The sequence below is a fragment of the Schistosoma haematobium genome, chromosome ZW (genome assembly GCF_000699445.3).
Source record: "Schistosoma haematobium chromosome ZW, whole genome shotgun sequence".
Classification (NCBI taxonomy): domain Eukaryota; kingdom Metazoa; phylum Platyhelminthes; class Trematoda; order Strigeidida; family Schistosomatidae; genus Schistosoma; species Schistosoma haematobium.
Window position 1 is genome coordinate 69,881,658 of NC_067195.1, and position 21,062 is coordinate 69,902,719.

The 21,062-nt window shown below is 36.7% G+C and overlaps 1 protein-coding gene across 3 annotated transcripts in view; it reads left to right on the forward strand.

The window, feature by feature from the left end:
• The window catches only part of ACSL6_5 (Long-chain-fatty-acid--CoA ligase 6), a 156,607-nt gene that overhangs the window by 12,284 nt on the left and 123,261 nt on the right, over nucleotides 1-21,062 (forward strand). Inside the window, exons 8-16 of one of the 3 annotated variants that reach the window (XM_051212175.1) lie at nucleotides 652-684; nucleotides 6,104-6,155; nucleotides 7,804-7,883; nucleotides 9,101-9,169; nucleotides 10,339-10,556; nucleotides 12,322-12,469; nucleotides 13,147-13,311; nucleotides 16,614-16,730; nucleotides 18,406-18,738. In XM_051212175.1, the coding sequence (XP_051072328.1) occupies nucleotides 652-684; nucleotides 6,104-6,155; nucleotides 7,804-7,883; nucleotides 9,101-9,169; nucleotides 10,339-10,556; nucleotides 12,322-12,469; nucleotides 13,147-13,311; nucleotides 16,614-16,730; nucleotides 18,406-18,738 (1,215 nt within the window). Of the gene's footprint in view, nucleotides 1-448; nucleotides 7,884-9,100; nucleotides 9,170-10,338; nucleotides 12,470-13,146; nucleotides 16,731-18,405; nucleotides 18,739-21,062 lie in introns of those variants that run through there. The other 2 variants (XM_051212176.1, XM_051212177.1) reach the window with 2 other exon arrangements.

A 21,062-nucleotide genomic window follows, 5' to 3' on the forward strand; every position in this document is an offset into this window, starting at 1 on the left:
GCTTGTAGTGTACTTTTTATGGTTTAATTTGAAGTTTAATAAACTGTCACCTTAATAAGTCCAGTACTTGTGTAAATTACGCAAATCAATAAAAAAGTCAGTCTAGGAAGCTTATACCAGGGGTGTTAATTATTTATTAAAACAACAAACACATATAAACGAACAATACTGTCCTCAGTTGGATTTTCATCAGGCTTTACTCTTTCAATATTTATTTAAACACATAAATATTGGTACAAGGGGGCACCAGGTACATATGCGCCACACAAATCTCATTTAATTTGTGTGTGGGCTGTAATACTACTCGGATGCCCAGACCGAAGCAGGTGGTTTTCTTAGTGGGTCACACTCGGAGCCTTCGGCCTAAAGGTCTGATCTACAAGGCAGTGGTGCAACGTCAGGAGATACAGTCCCATGGTAACCGGTGACCAATAGTTGGTTCATACACCATTTGTTCCCTCAGGATCCTTGAGCCCATGTGCACCATTAGTTTGGAATCAGTGTTTTCCAACATCCCTAGGTGGATCCTCCATATCCACCAATCCGGTTAAAGCGCCGGACACTTTTCGTGTTTCAACTATGAAAATTTATTGTGATTGTAATCATCAACGTGACTTCAACAAACAAAATTTTACATTATAATTTTTTTAGAAACTGGGGCTGAATAAACTTTTGCCTAAAAAAGTGAGTCTTCGCAGTGCATTAATTCAATCCTTTTATAAAACTTTGTTTTCAGTGTCATTTATGAAACTGATTTTCACCGAATCCATTGGCGTAAATAAAGATTGGATTTCTTAAGCCTGACTCTTACGTATTTGAATTTGAACGAGATTTCTTTGTAGTATATAAATGAACTTGCTAGAATATGTATTAATAACCCTAGTCCGGTATCAACTCTGAATTTCTTCAATCAGTCATACGCAACGTAGAATCTATTGTAGTGAACGAGAACTCTGGTAGGGAAAACCAATTGTTTAATACAAAATCACGGAGTTCTTTCGTAAAATATGAAAACCATACATGAAATACTTCATTTGCAAATCCTCCATCAATTGTCTCAAACTTCATCGTCCCGTCATTGCTATTACAATTACTCTGTGTTTACATCCCCATTCTCTTCTATTCGACCTTCTGCTACCACGCGTTCCACTTATGATTAGTGTTGCATATTACATATGTCGACCGACATGCCCTGCCAAAAAGTGAGCAAGAACATATCCAGAAAGGTGTTATTGAACCATTAAATTTCTCAGAATGAGCTGCATCAATAGTCATGGTAAAAAATCCAATTGCAGCATCCTTTTGTGAGCCTATTGCTGAACTGTGCTCAGAGAAGTTTTAGAAGTCCATCGGCGCATCACTTACCTTTGTTGGAAGATCTTTTCTCCAAGCTAGGTAGAGGTAAATTTTCTCAAACTTTGATCTGTCAGAAACTTACCTACAAATTCCAGTAGCTGTAGAATACAGAGAATTTCTAGTCAATAATACGCACAAGGTTCATTCCGATATAACCGATCCTTTCAGAGTGAAAGACACACCCTCTATATTCCACCTAATGATAGACATCATGTTATAGGATACCTCAGGTGCTGCAGTTTATTTAGATGATATTATAATCATAGCAACAAATTAAATGCATTTTGAGATGAAATTTGATCTGATGCTTTCATGTATAGCTGAATATATCTTCCTTTTTCGTGCATAAAAGTGGAATATTTGCATGTAACGTTTACGGTTTGTAGGTTTCATAAACACGAAAGAATATCAAACGCAGCTAATATTAAAGGAATGAAAATCATGTTTGGACAAACAGACGTTCCTTTGCTATGGGAATTTTCGGGATTGGGTAGTCACTGTAGAACATCCATCTCTGGTCTTTACATGCTTTGAATTACGGTATGAGATCAGTTATCCTACACATCTGCACCAGCAGATTTGTAAAAGCAATCGCATGTACTCAGATATATATATATATATATATATATATATATATATATATATATATATATATATATATGTATTACCTATTGACAGCATATTAAATACAACAGTTCCTTTTCAGTCAGTCAGTCAGTCAGTCAGTCAGTCAGCTACAACGTAGGACCAGGCACATATGTGCATCGGTCCAGGTTGCCATACCTCATTAATACAACAAGATGGACACCGGATTCATAAAAGTAGTTAATTCAGAGGTGGTAATATATAAAAGAAAGATTGCAATAAGGATATAGTACAGGAAGAAAGAATTAGTTCGTAGAAAGAAAGATATGAAGTGATTTTAATCTCTTAGTTTAAGGGAAGACGGGGAGTGTACACACCGACACCATTGTGATCGATTCTGAGCCATGTCACCAAGAGTCTTCAACCATTGGTTACGACAGTCACGCGGACCCCAACCAAGTAGTCTGCATCTACCAACATGGCTCAGACTAGAAGTTAGTGACTTCAAGCACTGATGCCACGTTTTGGTTTGGCCGCCCCTTACTTTCTTCCAACCATCTCCAACACCGGTTAGCATTGCACGTCGTGGTAATCGGTGTTCAGGCATACGTAACACGTGGCCCAACCATCTCAGTCGATGAAGATTCATAACCTTATCAACTGATTTACCATCATTTCCTAATACCCTGCGTCTAACCTCACTATTACTTACCCGATGATCCCAGCAGACGCCAGCAATATTTCTAAGATATCTGTGGTCAAATACTAATAGCTTACGAGTGTCTTCTACTCTTAATGGCCATGTTTCGCTGCCGTAAATTAAAACAGAACGGACTGCCGCGCAGTATACTCGTCCTTTTATTGATAGACGGATATCTCGCCTTCGCCATAGGCAAAAGCCAAACAAGCTTTTCGAATCCGTGCTGAGATTTCGTCCGATACCAACCCATTAGGGCTGATCAGACTTCCAAGATAAGTGAAGTTGTCAACACGTTCGACTACTTCACTCCCTATCCTTAGTTCAGGTGTTGACGCAGACCAGTCCTCAAGCAAAAACTTGCATTTAGAGGGAGAGAAGCGCATTCCAAACATTCTGGCATTGTTGCTTAGTGCTACCGAAAGACTCTACATTTTATCAGCGTCTTCACCAAACAGGACTATATCATCTGTGTATTCTAAGTCGATAAGTGGACCTCCTGGTAGGAGATCAATACCCGAGAATTCAATCGACGAGAGTGTTATTTCCATCAATATGTCTATGATGAAGTTAAACAAAAATGGGGAAAGTGGACAGCCTTGACAGACACCACTTGATGTTGTAAAAGTAGATGACAATTCGCCATAAGCTCTGACCCGACTAGTAGTGTTCAAGTGAAGAGCCTTTACAAGGTTTATGTACTTCTGAGGTACGCGTTTCAATCACAGACACTGCCACAGAATCTCGCGGTCTACCGAGTCAAATGCTGCTTTTAAGTCAAGAAAGACCACCATTGTCGGATGCTGATAAGTATGCCTGTGTTCTAGAACCTGACGAATGGCGACCAGGTCTGAAGCCAGCTTGGTTCTCTCGTGTTTGCAATTCATGAGTCTTAGTTAGGCGTTTGATAATTATCGAGGCTAGTATTTTAGATACTATATTAGTTAAACTAATCCCTCTGTGGTTGTCACAGAATGATTTTGACCCTTTCTTATATATTGGGACGATAAGTGATTGCGACTAGTCAGATGGGATAACGTCTAATTCCCAGATCTTAGCTAAAATATTAGTCAAACTAATCGCTAAAATTGAACCACCATCCTTATAGACCTCTGGGGCCAATCCATGTGGACCAACTGCCATTCCTCGTTTCAGATTAACTATAGCCTTCTCAACCTCAGCAAGAGTTGGGAGACCTACTTCAATGTTCCATTCACATTGTCTGGGAATGGATACCCTCTAGAGTAGCTGAAGGCCAGTTGAACTGTTCCCTAAAATGTTCCGCCCATCGTTCTAAACGTCTGGACTGGGAGCAGATGAGTGTATCGTCTTTTTCCTAAATAATCTCACTTACACTTGACTTATTAATTCCAGTTTCTTTTATTAGTCTGTAGAGCTGTCTTGTGTTCCCTATAGTCGCCGCCTTTTCCATCTCTTTTGCTTTCGTTACCCACCACTGCTCACGGTCATTCCTTAGACGTTTTCTTAACCTAGATCTGATTTGTTGTCGTTCTTCATCATGTTCGGAACCTGATGGGACGAGTTTGCGAGAATCCATCAGTGTGATAGACCTTGAAGAAATCCACTGGTTCTTTGTAACCCTGTGGTTTAAATCACTGATAGATGTCACTGCTGTTTCCACAGCTGTTTGTATGTCTTTCCAAGCAACATCTGGGTCAGCCTCGTCTTCAGAACTACCTAAGTGTGACCTCAGTTGTTCCTGGAACCTACTTTTGGTTTCCTCGCTACTCAGTTCGGTTCTAATGGGTCTTTTTACTGAGGCTTTTTTGCGTCCAGTGAGGCGCAAGCAGATGCGTGCCCGTATTAGGGCGTGGTCGGAGTCCAAGCAGGTACTCCAGAATGAGCGACAATCTTCTACCGACCCTCTTCAACGACGACTGATGGCAATATAGTCTACTTGAGTCCATCGTTGGTTTGGTGTAGGGGGTCATCGTGTTAGACGATGTCTCTCCTTATGCTTAAAATTGGTGTTTGCTAAAAATAAGCGATTGTCTGAGCACAGTTGCAGCAGACGGTCACCATTATCTGTTCGCTGTGCCGGGATGATAAAATATCCTCGTAAATGCCTTTCTGTTTGGTTTAAGCTACCTATCTGAGCAATAAAGTCACCCCCTACGAGTACTATGTCTGAGCGTTTAGCTCTCTGAAGAAGTTCGGACAGCTTTCTGTGAAATTCATCTTTCACTTCATCTGAGCTGCAGTCAGTAGGAGCGTAGGCAGAAACGACGAAAAGGCAACGACGTGTGTCCCTATCATTCTGAGTTCTTACGTAGCCGTTTAGCCGAACAGCACATAGACGACTGTTGACGGGGATCCACTCTAGCAGTGCTTGTTCGGCCCACATGCTTAGTGCTATGCCTACACCTGCCAGTCCATGAGAACTGGCCATCGGGTCGCCAGATACACGGAGGGTGTATCTCGTTGGCTCTCCGTTTTTCCGAGGTGAGGTCAAGTGAATAACCACACTGGAATCCTGTGTGCGTGTTTCGAAGACACAGCACACATCAATGGTAAGAGACTCTAGGGTTTTAGCCAAGGAAGCCTGCTGACCGATTTGACATAGGGTTCGTACGTTGAAGGCTCCAATGTGTAGTTTGGAGCGAGGTTTCAGTAGACTTGGGACAGTGTTTTGAGCACTAGAATCGTTGGCTATGGTGACACTTGAGGAGGAAGCCGAAGGAGGAAATTTAGAGTTGAAAGTCGATATGGGAGGAATAATAGGAATTGAAGAGGGAGGTTGATTATGAATACAGTGGTCTTGAGTGCTGTTAGAGGTATGAGGGCGGTTATCACTTCCCAGTTGCCCACACCGTGGAAGGGTTGTTCTAGAGGTACCTGTAAACGAAATTGTATTAAAGGTGGTCTTGGTGACCTGAGAGCGTGACCGCAGTGCCCAAGGAACAACTGCTTGAGGTCGGTCACACACGACCTTTTTATGGTTAATTTTTGTGTTAGCTCCGTACTTATTGAGACCTTATCGCCGAAGACGGATATCCGTGGGATAAGTTTAGGTGTGCATTTTTAGGGTCGACCTTTTCTAACCCCACCCCCCTTGTGGGAAGGCAGCATCGCTGTCATGCTGGTTGTCCGAAGCAAACCTTACTGCTGTCACACCTTTGTACAGTCAGCAGTACGACTTCACCTTCGGACTCTGAGTTTGTTGTTTCTAGACTTACCGCTCTTCAACCGACCTGTCTGACATGGTAGGACCTTGAGGAACGGTTGTTCCAGCCAGTATAGCTCGGTTGCTTCATCACGATAGGCAAGCCCGACCACCACGTCAAGGTGGCAACAACGGTCGGGACAGTTCCTTTTATCCTGTAGTAATTAAATATTAGTAATCGAAATGTTCATAGATTGTTATGTTTTCCAACAATCGATGATGGAAACATGTATCTTTACATTAAAAAAAACATTTTCAGTTATTCCTTTTTCTTTTAAAAGAACCCGTTACCAACAGACCTTTATATGATTTCCTACACTAGTGGAAGTACTGGTAAGCATATATCTTGTACTGTATTTCAAGTAACTGAAATATCGATATGCTCGTCAATTTAAGTGTATTTTTAACTTTACTGATTAAAACGCCAGTGTTTCTAAAAATTCTTTTTCTCGCTTAAACATCAGTAAGGAAATCATGTCCTGTGCAGTCATAACAAGCTAAGTGATTCGTCTCAAGTAGATTCCCTTTTTTAAGAATATCTATCCCTATTGGCAGATAAAATGACAAATCACTGTAACATCCTTTTCTGTCCGTAACTGTTTAACCAATTAACTTTCACTCCATAGAGTCCAGAATTAGGTAAGTGCCTGAATACAAAACAGCCGTCAGAACAAAGTGTATAGAAAGCAAGTACATAAAGTTGGCTGGTTGTTAGAGAAATAATCTGGTTATGCAGGCTACCACCTTTTTGAAAGTGTAGAACTAATTCAATAGAAGTTGATCGTTCTGTCTCTGTACTAACTGAATTGTTTTAGAAGTCAATCGAAGATTTTTAGGTTACTATTATTTGATTATAGGCGTCTCCGAAGCATTGCTTATTTATTTTGCGACTGCTGAGTGAATCTCCATCTACTGAGGCGATTAAGACGTATTATGTAGGCCCAGCCACCACCTAGCTCGACAGAGGTATTGTCTACGCTTGAGGTAAATCGGAAGAAAGCTAGGAGTGGCCAAATGAAGACATGATATCAATCCATAAAGTCATTGATACTCAAGCAGTTTTGGTGGGAGGTAAGTTTAGATATGTTTACTCTCTAGTGTCGCTTAGATCCTGAATTTCAAAACGATTTTATACCTTCTATTCAGCAAATCCATTCTTTTCTAATATATTCCCTACACTTAGTGTTTCTCACTATCACCGATACTACTACTGTGGTGGACGCTACTCACAGGATTGTTTGTAAGTAGTATATAGCGGAACGTGGCATCGAATTTGTAGCAATTGTCAAACCGATTGAAGAGTTTGCGTACATCGAAAGCGCGGCGTTGTTAGGACACACCGAATGATGCAAATGGACAATTAAAGACTATGTGTATTTATTATGTAAATACTTTGTAAATTCTCACAACAGATATATATCCCTCCTACCTACTGCCTTCTACTTTTGGTGTCGCTGCCAGGATCAAGATAAGAGTGCCATGGCCGGAGCAGTTTGAAACGGAGACATCGGGAGCTACTACCTCCTCAGACAGTTTGAGACGATAGCAGGACTTGTCGGTGTGTTCTGCTATCTGAATTGTCTTCTCATTTTGTCCTCAAGTGTTCGGTCAACACCGCACTTTAGATGTACACAAACTCTTCACTCGGTTTGAAAATTGTTACAAATTCGATGCCACTTTCCCGCTATATACTACTTAAAAGCAATCCTGTGAGTAGCGTCCACTACACTTCTAATATGATATTTTGATGGTTTCATCTTGCTATGCTATAGCAATTCGGACCAAGATATATGTGACAGGTCCTACACTGTACATAACTGACTGAATCCGTAAAGGATTTGTATTTGTTAGGCTTGTTAAGAAAGTTCTTGGTTTTTCATTAGTTAGCAGACACAATCAGGGCAAAATATTTCATGTTGTCAGGTATTCTTGTTGTATACAAGAATAAAACACTTAAAAACCTCACTTTTTGTTGATGTAGGTTTGCCCAAAGGAGTTCTGATTAGGCACAAAGAATTTGCATCTTCCGTAATTGCACTTCATGAATCTTTTGAATTCAAGGTAAACCAATGTGTCATTTTAGCATATTATCTGTTTAATTAGTAATGGATTTTCTTAAATATGTTAGTTATACAAATATACAAATCCTGGATGCTTGAATAATAAACGTAATTTATTTCAGTGATATTAATATATTCTGGCTGTTTCAGTTTTATTCCCTATATTATCAGTAAATCAAAAGTGATAAGCAATTAAGTTCTTTCTGTGGGTTTCACTTCGGTAGTCTACAGTCTCCTACGATTCAGATAGATATGTTGAGTTTTTTTATATTTTTTGTATGTATCAATTGAAAAGGCTGAAAATTCAGTATGTTTTACGTTAAAACCGATGCTGGCTACACGAATTTAAACATCAGTGCAAGAGTTGACGCTATAAGTAAATGCAACACAAATACACTATAACGAAATATGCACCAAACTCTAATTGACTCTTCATTTAACCTCAACCACTAGGAAGATGTAAGAAAGCAAATGATTTACTCCGTACTCCAACTGGATGGTTTTTAGTGGCCCAAGATCTTTCTTCAGGTAGATAGTTTCTGATTGTTATCAAGTGATTGCTGTCAAATATACATCCTGGTTATCCTCGTATATAATCATTGACTTAACTGGCGTCAAATACGAAAATGAGTTTTTGAATACGTATATTTCATACAATTATTGATCGAGACAAACGAGCGGAGAAGAGAAGAGGGCGACGCAAAATGACGCGCAGCGGAGAAGTGTTAGCCAACTCAATTGAACCATGAGTGAATCGATGTTTATAGTCAGACAAAAATAAGCTACAGACATGTGATGAGTAAGGTGAGAAGTACACACATACTCTAACATAAAAACAGTCAAGGTTGATAATCGAATAATTAACAAGGTCATAACGTGACTCAAGAAGAATGGATAAATTAGCTTGTCCATAAGCTGGAACAAGCTATGTGGGCTTAACGTAGCGACCGGTACCACAGGTTACATGTAAAGCACGTGGTTACTTATGGGACTTCTGGATGTAGCCTTAATAATTAGTCATTCAGGGTGTGAGTTGGTTTTGTCGCTTCTGGTTGAACAATATCCCTATGACGATCGTTGAAAATCCTTTTCCGGTTGATTTGAGTAGAATTTTCGAGAAATAATGCATTTCCCAATAGATTAGACTTATGTAACTAGACAAACTTTAATGCTTATCCAGTGGTTGATTTTGTTTTTCTTTTATATTCTTTATTTCAGATGATCAATTCTAATTCAGTACATCTCTCATATCTCCCACTGCCACATATGATGGAACAAGTAGCAATGGTAAACTGTCCTATTTTTAACTCATTTTTGTCTTGGTTGTTCGAATTAAACTTCACACCATCGCTTAAGTTAGTGGATATCTGGACTTAGTGGCTAAGTAGATAACGCGATGACGTTTGAAGCGAACGGCACTAGGTTCAAGTCCCAGAGTGAACATCAACTCTAAAATGCAAGTACATCCAGATGCTGAGTCCCGAATCGGGAAGAAACGCGCCACCCGGATCCCACTTCTAGCCACCATCCATCTTTGTCCTATTCTTATGCCTTTTTGATGGTTATCAGTATTAATTTTAGTAGGTAACCATTTCCATTCAAAACGTTATCAGATATTTCTGTTAGGGACAACCTATGGTTTTATGAGAACTGAGACATCGACTGGAAATGACATCAATGTTTTCAAATATCTACCTTTTAAAAATAACAGATCTTTTAGTGATGAATTTATTCATTTTGAGGATGTTAAGTGTAGGGTGAGTAAACGTATGTCAAACCCCCAAGTTCGACAACTGAAGTTTACTCAGTTGTAGTGTCTTACTGTGCTTTTTTTCTAACAAGAACAAAAAACTGTTCAGTAGCCCCTAGTCTTCCTTGGTTTTCCAGCTAATGTTCATCTGCATTGGAAAACATATTTAATCTACTTTAGTTTGATACGTTTTTGTTGTCCTTCCAATAGTGTTTTCATAAGAATTCTATTAGTTCAGTATTTATCACTTAAAGAACTTTGAATCGCAACCTTTATGAAATATGTAATATTGTATCTTGGTATTTACTTACTTCTGTTATCCCTCGTGGAGGAGCATAGGCCACATACCAGGATGTATCTTGGTGTATTTAGTCTAGTTCCTGATGAGTTGTATTCTGTATCGTTTGAGGACAATTAACCCTGTATCATTTTTAATCAAACACTCTTCATCACTTATCATGAAACTACCAGCCAAAGTTAACTAATTATGTAAAAACGATTATCTGATGCAAAATGAATATAACTCTCATGTTCATGCTTTGTAATGCTTTACTCCTAGACCTTTTGGAGTTATTATTATATGATTTTGAAAAAATCCAAGTAAACCATACTGGAAGAAATCGATTACTTTTAATTATCTTTTTTGAGTAGTCAATTTTATCAACATTATTTTTTTACTAATTGATTGTCTGATTTATTTTTTTAGTCTTCTCATATTCTGATGGGAGCTTGTTCGGGATTTCTAACAGAATCTATTGATGGTCTACTGGATGATGCTCATATTTTGAGACCAACTTTACTGGCTATAGTTCCACGTGTACTTTCTCGTCTGTACACAAAATATCAAGGTGCATTGGGTGATTCCGTAGTAAAAAATCAACTTTATAATTACATAGTGAAGAAAAAATTAGCTGAACAAAAACGGTATATTTTCTTGTTTTTCACAGATATTTTAGAAAATCAATACTCTAAAGCATTCACGATTGTGAAGACAGGGTTATACTCATTTAAATTTTCACAAAATCGATCAAACTAATACCGATTGTATAGAGTTTTCCAAGTGTGTTCTTTCTGAGTAACTAAAGATAGACAGATAGATAGATAGATAGAGAGTGAAAACTGACCTAGTTGTAATCTTGACTGTTTTCTTTTATATCAATGTCGACTAATAAACAAACGTATAAATATGCTTTGAATTAACTATGAATGAAATGAATTTTTTTAAATAAAACAAAACAAATAGAATTCACTTTTGCATATTTCCAGTTTTCTCTTAGTACCATTTAGATGATGATAGTTTCAAATAAATAGAGCATTTGGTAGATTGTTATTAAGAAAAATAATTCCCTGAAGAGGTAGCTTACACTGAGTTATGAAATGTCAGAAAATTTAAAAAAAATTAATTTTTCTACTCATTGAGAGATTATAAATGACGAACAAAAACGTTCAACAGTGAACATTATCAGTAAACTAGGTTATTTGTTTACAAATATTCTCCGAAAATATTTGAATAGTTCATTATTTCCATAATTCAGTTAAGTGTTTACAATGGTTGTTCACTAAGAATCGGTCGTTCTCATATTTGTCTAGTCGCTAATGCTCATCAAAGTTTATCGAATAAGTTGCAATGTGATCGTCAGTCTAAGTAAATCGAAATCACATACACTATGTTTGAAGGTCATTGGAACTAAATACTGAACTTAAGTTTCGTGCCACGTGGCGCTCGTTAGCATGGCGTACATGTAACGTTGAAGTAACTGATACCCCTGGTGGAGTTCGAACCCAGATCATTCAGTTTGAAATGTTACCACTGAAATATTTGGCCTCCGAGTGACTGTCAGTCGCCTGACGTCAACTAGATGCTTCTGTACTTTGGTGCGATCTAAATAAGTACAATAATAAAGTTCATTTCCAATCATTTTATATTGAGATATTTCGATTTTTTGTTTAGCAATTGAATACTCACCTAATGAATTGCTTAAATCAATAATCTCTTTTCTACTTTGACTGGAATATTTCATCTCACTTTTTTAGTGCATAGAATGTTTATTATCTGCGTTGTTGTCAATCTGTTGCAGAATCGATGATTTATTGAGTTACGTAAAAGTTTTTTACTGATCACATCTATCAATAAGAAAGAGTGAAGCTATTTACTGTCACCCGTTATTTCCATGTGCTAAATTAGCTGGTTCAGTAATAATAAATTCCAAGGTGTTCTTATATAGGCGTTTCGAATCAATGATAACTTTGCAATATTGTGAACAATCACTGTCACTATTGCTTCATAAAATGAAAGACTTGGAATTCACTCGGTCTGATTTTGGTATTACGTACTGCTTCACAGTTTGATGTAGTTACTGTGTATCATCCGCTTTCTAAAATTTCTGTCCAATTAAGTTTGAGTTATCAAATATTTGCTTCATCAAACAAGAAAATCATACTTATGATAGGGATAATCTTGAGTTTCATTATTTGCAAAAAACGAAGAGCTCCCCGTCGAGTTATAATCGACTTATTGAGATTAGTTTACACTCCAATATAAAATCGTAAAAATTTACTGTATCTGTAAATATTCATTTTGACTCTAGCATGGTAGGGTTATTTATTCCCAACAGCGAATCTTGCAAAATTAAAACTTTACTGTTGGTCAACTTGTAAGTAGTAATCGATTATTTCCTTTTGATCCTAGTGGAAAATTTCATCATCGAAGCGTTGTGGACACAATTTTGTTTGGTAAACTTAGGAATAAATTTGGCGGACGTGTGTGTTGCGTAGTATCCGGGAGCGCCCCATTGTCACCAGAACTCTCAAAGTTTGCACATGCTGTATTCAACCTGGTAGGTTGGATTTTGCTTTATTTCAAACCAGATTAGTAATTTTCAAGAATATCAATTCGTTAATAGTTTTTCATAGTATCGTTTCTATAAGTGGTTTATGTCTTACTCTTTAATTCCTTATTTAGTGGTAAATGATATGTCTCCAATTTACACCCTTGGATAATTATTTGGAAGTTGTCTTATTTCTTCTTCCACTCGCTTCACCGACTGTTCTACATTTATCTATCATAAATCAAAGGGTACTTATATTGAATGAATGTTATGTTTGACACCTTTGTTATCTGCATAAACTATCAAACTAATGTCATATTTTAGTGAATTCAAAACTTTTGGTTTGTTGTGGGATATCTTTTTATGTATTCTGATTATAATGAGTTAGTTGCTTTAATCAGTGCCTTACTGAGCAAAACTAGTAAAATTGTGAATTATGTATAGATGGGACACTGGCGTTTAATGCTTCTGCAATAGTCACATAGAAAAAACCATTGAACGTCAAGATTCTTTACCTAAAGATAATTATGGCATGTGTTGGTTTTTGTTCAGGCGTAATACATATTTTATGATAATTGGTGTAATACAACAATCTTTTAATTAAAAAATAACGTTACTCCTATAATATATTTCTGATTTCATCATATTAATTTTCGGACATCTATTCATATTTTTCTATGTAAAAGGTTTTTGAAGGGTATGGATCAACCGAAACAATGGGATGCGTCACTTTGTCATCGGTCGGAGAGTACCGTTTAGGTACTGTCGGTGGTGTTGTTTATGGTGTGGAACTGAAACTTGTGGATGTCCCAGATTTTGGTTTGGTTGCATTACGTGATGGAAGGGGCGAAGTAAGATTTTAAAAAGTATTGAATAATCAAGTTCATTGACATATTCTGCTTAATTGGGAATACTTGGGCAAGCAAATCTTTATTTGAATAACTTCATCACCAGAGCATTTACAGTTATAAATCCATAATCATGACCATCACAACGACCAAAATGTATCAAAATACTCTCATATGGCCAACCGTATATACCCATAGCCTTCTCGCGGTGGGGATGTTGTTTACAAAATTGAGAGAACTGTTTGATGAGTTCGAATGATCTGCGTAGGGGGTGGGGTGGGATGGAAAACCCTGATTCTAAAACAATAATGGACATGGGTTCCAAGATCTTGAGGGAAAATGACGTATGAACCTATTGTTGGTCAGTGGCTACCATGAAACTACGTCTCCTACTGTTGCCCCATTGCTTTGTGGATTATACTTCTAGGTCAAAGGCTCGAGGAGTGGCTGCCCAACGAAACTACCTGGTTTGGTTTGAGAACCCTAGCTCACATATAAATTAAATGATGATCATGCCTGAAATGACTACTATGGCCTCCAACTTGAAACCGTCACAAACTGTATCCACAATTATTTGGTAACATTCGTCTATATTTTACATTGCGTCACTTGTCTATTCCTTTATTTCTATTTTGTGTATCTCTATGCTTCAACTGACCGTTGCTGCTACCTTGAAGTGGTAGTTGGGCTTGCTTATCATGATGATGATGGCTGTGCTAGGTTTGAAGCTATTACGAGTTCACTTAGTATGTGAACGGAACAAAGACTTGTGATCGTAGACCAATAATCTGGCTATTTGATGCGTCCCAGCCCCGCTAACTAGAGGAAGAAGTCCAAACTTGGAACGGGAAGTATATTCCGTAAGCCAGAAGCACGAGTGAATAATAACAGACACAGATCAAACGTATATATACAGCATAAAACTGTCCTTGAGTATCGTAGCAAAAATAGCATACTAAAAATACACAACGTACCAACAGCGTTAAAGATTCTCCCAAGTGGGAAATACGACATGAAGGTGAAAATAGCGCTTTTGGCGCGATATCAAGGAAATTTAAATTTCCAAAATAAAATTACAAAATAAAGGCATTTATTAAGTGACTTCTGGGGATCTAACATCCCCAACAGTCTGGAACAATCGTTCCTCAAGGTCCTACCATGCCAGGCAGATCGGTCGAAGAGCGGTACGACTAAAAAGAGCGAACCCAAGACCCGAGGGCGAAGTCATACTGCTGACTGTACAGTGGTGTGATGATAGTAGGGTGTCTCTCTCAAACAACCAGCATAACAGCGACGTTGCCTTCTCACAAAGAAAGTATGGGGTTAGAAAAAGCTAACACTAAAAACGCACACCTCGCCTTATCTTATGGATATCCGTCTCCGGCGATAAGGTCTCGACAAGTACAGAGCTAACACGAAGATTACTCATAAAAAGGTCGTGTGTGACCGACCACAAGCAGATGTCCCTTGGGCACTGTGGTCACTCTCTCAGGTCATTAAGACCATCTCTAATCCAATTTCCTTCTCAAGTACCTCCAGAACAACCCTTCCACGGTGTGGGCTGCCGGGAAGTGTCTCCAAGACACGCATACAGGATCCTAGTCTGGTCATTCACTTGAACTCACCTTATCAAAACGAGAAACCGACGAGATACACCCTCCGTGTATCTGGAGACTCGATGGCTAGTTCTCGTGGACTGGTAGATGTCTTTATAACACTAAGTACGAAGGCAGAATAAGCACTATTAACGGTTGCCTATGTGATGTTCGGCTAAATGGCTCAGTAAGAATTCGGACACACGTCGTTGCCTTTTGGTCATTTCTGCCTACGCTCCAACTGACTGTAGCCCAGATGAATTTTACAGAAAGTTTTCTGAACTTCTTCAAAAAGCTAAACGCTCAGAAACCGTACTCGTAGCAGGTGACTTTAATGCCCAGATATATAGCTTAAACTAAATAGAAAGACATTTAGGCGGGTATTTCAGTATTCCGGCTCAGCGAACAGGTCATCTGCTGCAACTTTGCTCAGATAATCGTTTATTTTTAGGAAGTACTCACTTTAAGCATAAAGACAAACATCGTCTAACATGGAGGTCCACTTATCGACTTAGAATACACAGATGATATAGTCCTGTTTTTTGAAGACGCTGGTTAAATGCAGAGTCTACTAGTTGCACTAAGCAACAGTGCCAGAATGTTTGGAATGTGCTTCTCTCCCTCTAAATGCAAGTTTTTGCTTGAGGACTGGTCTGCGTCAACACCTGAACTAAGGATAGGGAGTGAAGTAGTCGAACGTGTTGACAACTTCACTTATCTTGGAAGTCTGATCAGCCCTAATGGGTTGGTATCGGACGAAATCTCAGCAGGGATTTGAAAAGCTCATTTGGCTTTTGCCTCTCCGTCATCCTTACCTACGCTTCGACAGATTGCAACCCGGATGCGATCATTAATGAACTTTGCCACTAACTGTTCGATTGATGTTATAGAGACTTGAGTGCTCAGGTCGGGCGTCTAGGCAGCGATGAGAGTCATCTAGGTGGCCGACGGAGACTTTTTGGTTGCAGGACGGAGAACAATGACCGTCTACTGCAACTTCGCGGCACTATAACCTGTTTCTGGCTAGCACTAACTATCGGAATAGTCATCGACGATGTGCTGTCTGGCGTCCTTCCTCTACATCTGAAGCCTGGACTCAGATTGAACATATCGGGATCAGCCTCCGCTGGAGTAGTTGTATTCAAAACTGCCTCTCTTTTTGGAGTACTTATTTTGACTCCAATAATCCCCTTGCTGCGCCAATCTTATCTTACTTTTCAGTGGCCAACAAATTCGTTTTCCTAAGTAGATCGATGTCAGGGAACTGGTTATGTTTTCTGTTGCAACTAAATATCAAACTAAGCTAGGATCATGGCTAGCTATCAACCCACTGAAAATTATAGATGAGCAGTGGCTGCAATTGCATGACGCCATGAAAACAACAATAATAATAATAACGTACATCGATTTACAATTAGAATATTAAGCAACAGTTAAAAAATTTGTAAACAAAGAATATTTTTATTTGAATGACTTCATCACCAGAGCCTTTACTGTTATAAATCCATATATATGACAATTACAATGATCAAAGTATAGGATATATAAATGGGTGAAAAAAGAGCGGCAGGTAAGTATTCTGTGTTTGGTGATTTGTGTTGCTTGAAGAGTTGGAGGTTCTTGCGGAAATGTAAACCGAAATTCAACTCTAAAAAAGTTCATTCGTGTTAAACTAAGAAAAACACAATTGCGTCATAATTTGTTTTTTAGATATGTGCCAGAGGCGATCACTGCAGCAAAGGTTATTTCAAGGATCCGGTAAAAACTGCCGAACTTATTGATAGTGATGGTTGGATTCATACTGGGGATATTGGTGAATGGACTGAAGTAAGTCTAAAAATACTTTTTGATTTATCTTTGTCCGTTTATTCATTAACCAATATCATCCTATGTTTTATAGAATAATGCAGCTGAATATATTGTTCATCGTAAATTTATGAAAGTTACTTTATATAAGACATCTTATTCATTAAGTTACAAATTGGATGGGCATAAATTCGGGGACACTTATGTATTAACTCTATGGTTTAATACTTGGATTAGTGATAAGTCTTCTCACTTAACAATTATTTATTTACTTCCTAGACTCTTCCAATATCCTTAGCGTACTTCTACACTTGAACTCGAACAAGTGTGAAGTGTGGGTAAAAGCTCTACTTTTATGCTAATCTGTGTACAGAAAATCGAATTCATTTAAAGGTTTTCAGATAATTTTGTTCTTCTAGAAACTTCTGGAAGCACAATAAGCATAGTATCAACATCAGTAACGTTTTGTAGCTTAGTATAAATCAATTATTCAGTGAAGAAATAAATAACCGAATTCAATAGTACAAAAAACAGCATACATTTAGCTCAGTTCAGATTAAAATAAATCTGATCAATTCAATCAACATGAAATTTACTTGCATGTATTTATGTGTATGTTAGCGGGTGTCAAAATTTGATATTTGTATTGTTGAAGAGTAAGTCGAAAAATATTTATGTGGTTGTTAGTGATGTGAGATGTGCATACAAATAGTTTTAAGTGATTTAAATTAAAACCACAAATGAAAATTCTACTCTTATATTCACCATTGATTAATTAAATGAACGCAAGAATGCTCAAAAACGCCAGTTTATTGCACGTATATTTGAACACTGAAAAAAATGATGGTTATGTTCTCTGAAAAGTGACTTACACCAAGTCACGAAACGTTGGAAATGTAATTTCCTACTTATTGAGATTTTATGAATATACTATTTCTGTTATAAGTAATTATCCAATCAAAATGTGAAACAATCCTACATTTCTCTTGATTTGTTTGGAGGGTTTCTATGCAGTGCTGATTGAATAAATCGTTTTTAGAAACTTTACCGATGGATATTTGTTGAGATTACTAACAACTAGCCAAATGAGATGAGAAATCGCTTTTCAGAAAAATTACTTACTGTATTTATCACAGTGCGTGTCAACACTAACTGAAATTTATTTTATTTTGAAGGCAGTCCTTATAATTCTGTGTTATATTGGGATCATCAGTATACCGGATTTATGCCAGGTGTGGTAATAAAAGGACTATTTTTCACCTTTCACTTGATGACGACGTTTTGTACCCCTAACTTCGTTTGTTAACGGTCCTAATTTGAAACCATTTTAAAATTTTACCAGCTAAAATGTTCAAAGTTCATGTCTATTTCATCCTTCAGTAGTTAACTACAGAGATGAAGCTACGAATTTTCAATAACTTATGCAGTCATTGAGTTTAATTTGCTAACTACTTTCCTGTATAAGTGATTTTTGACTGATGGTTAAGAATTTTTAAATGCTTAGATGCAAATTTTCTGATATATTATAGAATTTAAACATTCATGTTGAATTATGATCTACTTTCTGTCAAAAAGTAAGCTATAGTTCCTTGCATTATTTGGCTTATCTGAAATCATGAGTAAACAGAATCTATCTAAAATTACTTGAATCATTTACTTCATTAACATAAACATGTATTTATTTATTTTATAACAGGAAGGTTCACTCAAAATTGTGGACCGTGTAAAGAGTATATTCAAATTAGCTCAAGGTGAATATATTGCACCTGAAAAAATAGAAATGGCTTATCAAACTTGCAAATTAACAAGTCAAGTATTTGTGGATGGTAACAGTCAAAAAAATTACCCAGTTGCGATAGTAGTTCCAGATTTTACTGAATTGCGTTCCGCTTTAAGCAATAGTAAGGTACTGCAGCATCATAAAAAACTTTTGGATTCTGAACTTTGTCGAAATGAAACTGTTAATAAATTCGTTTTGGAGGAAATGAATACTATAGCGACACTAAAACTGTTGAAGGGTTTTGAAAAGGTTTGTGACGAATGATTTAAAAATTGTAATCGTAATTTAAATACTCAATCCTGTTCTTATTTATGTATGTTTCGTACCAGTCGACAAACAAACAAACAAATTAGTATTTATGATATATAACTGACCTCGGGTTAAATCACAAATAAGCAGATTAGTCAATGAGATTGTGAATTTTCATTAGTCGAAGTAACTCACTCATGTGAATTTCCCCCGCATCAAAATGGGTAATACTGACCTTATTAAATAAATAAACGGAGTTGACACAATGTTGATTTGTAGAATTAACAATCAACGGAACTAACTGTACCTGAAATTATGAACTTCCTTCTTTGGTCATATAAATGTTAGAAAGTCATAACTGTCAACACTCCTCAACCATAGTTTTAATGATGTTTTTGTCACTTTGAATTTTTGGATTATAATACATTTAAACTTGAGGAAATATATGCTATCCGGTGCTCGTTAACGTTATACAATTTATTAATGACTTTATATTGGGTTCTTATATGGTTTCGCTAATTAATTGAAGTTAGAAATGTAAACCTATAGATGCCAACTCAGCAATTACTGTAAGTTATGAGTTCGATCTCCAGTGAGGTTGTGAATACCCACCGTTGAACGGTCTCATACTAGCTAGAAATTAATTGTGCAATGCTTTATGTTTTTCATCGGTTATTTAACCAAGATCAGCTCATAATGTAAACTTCAAAATTCAACAATCTACACAAACTTCCTTTTATTCTTTAACCAAACAGATTTTTCAGTTGATTCTTTCCTATTGTTTTATACAAAAGAAAATACTATTTTCGTTTTTTTGTTACATTCATATTTCAGTGTTTTTTTGTTCTATAATCAGGCGACACCATAGTTTAAATTTACTTCCTAGTTTAGTTTACTTGATCAAAGCAAAATTTCTAGAGTCAGTGGTGATATTGTTTTCCGTACACTAATTAAACTCCCACGTAATCTAACCATTTTCTTGTTAGTCAAACAGAAAAACAAGCTTAGCACACATGATTGGAAATGGAAGACATTTCTACGTATAAAAAGAAAGTTTATCAGTCTATTTTCATTACAGATGAAGTTTTAAAACCAATTACTGAACAGAATATTGTGAATTATTCCTGATTATTTTAACAACAAATAGTTTATTATTAGTAATTAAACGCGTAGACTGTTAATGTTTACTTATATTTAGTACTTCAAAGTCATGCTTTGTTTAAGTTTCTCGTACCATTATGTGACAACCATTTAGCATAAAGATATGTAATGATACTAATTAGAAACAACCATATTATTAAATAAGGATTGTTTATATTTATTTTTAGTTTTTAATGTAATTAATTATCTTTTATTCTTGAACTATAAATAACCTTAGTCGTTAGTTTATTTCACATTGTTTTGTTGTACAAAATGTTTACATTTTTGTTACCTTCATGATTACATTTTCATAATTTAGAATGTGGTGATTTCATCATTGAAAAGTACTTTAGTTTTACTTATCTAAACATTAGTGTAAAGTTTTAAAGGTTAATGGCATGATGTTCATAGAACTAATATTTCTTTATGCTTACTAAATAATTTTTGTTTAGTCAATAGGTTCAGATATACTCTTTGTATATATTTCAATCATCCCACTGGTTTAAAGTGATGTTTTCCACTTCAAAATGAACATTTTAAACTAAATTGCCAATAATACGAAGTGATGAAGTTTATGAAGGATGTATAAATCATAATGTATTGATTTTACAGTACCACCATCAATGGTGATTGTATACACTCCATAATCAAAATAGATTCAGCGAAAGTAATGCTGTCGTTAAAGTACAAACTGATAACACATAAAGAAATGTGATTTGGTTGCATGAGTTGATTAGTGAGTTAAAAGGAATTACGGTTTAATGAAGTTCCCAAAACATTTCAAGCCATAATCACGTAACCGTAACGTTGATGATCCAGCCCTATCAGAGTGCTGGTACATATTCAGATACCAATTAGACTTTGCGACTCAATTCAAGTTTTTGAATACCGTATTGTTCCACTGTGTTAGTCTAAAACAACACTTAGCGATAAGTAAAGCCAATAGTGTTGTCCTGTTTGATTTTTATCAAGTTACAACAATTATGTTTGCTTCTTCAACATCTTTGTTCAGGGTTATTCAATTGAAACGGTTGCTTCAGAAAGAACACTACTTGTGTTTTTACTTCGGATTTTTCAAACTTACTAAGTCTTTAATATATCTGTATGCGTTGAGAAACTCGTAGATTTTGTGCCCAATGCTTAAAGTAACTTTTATGATTGATGAGAAAAAAGGTGGTTCAGGA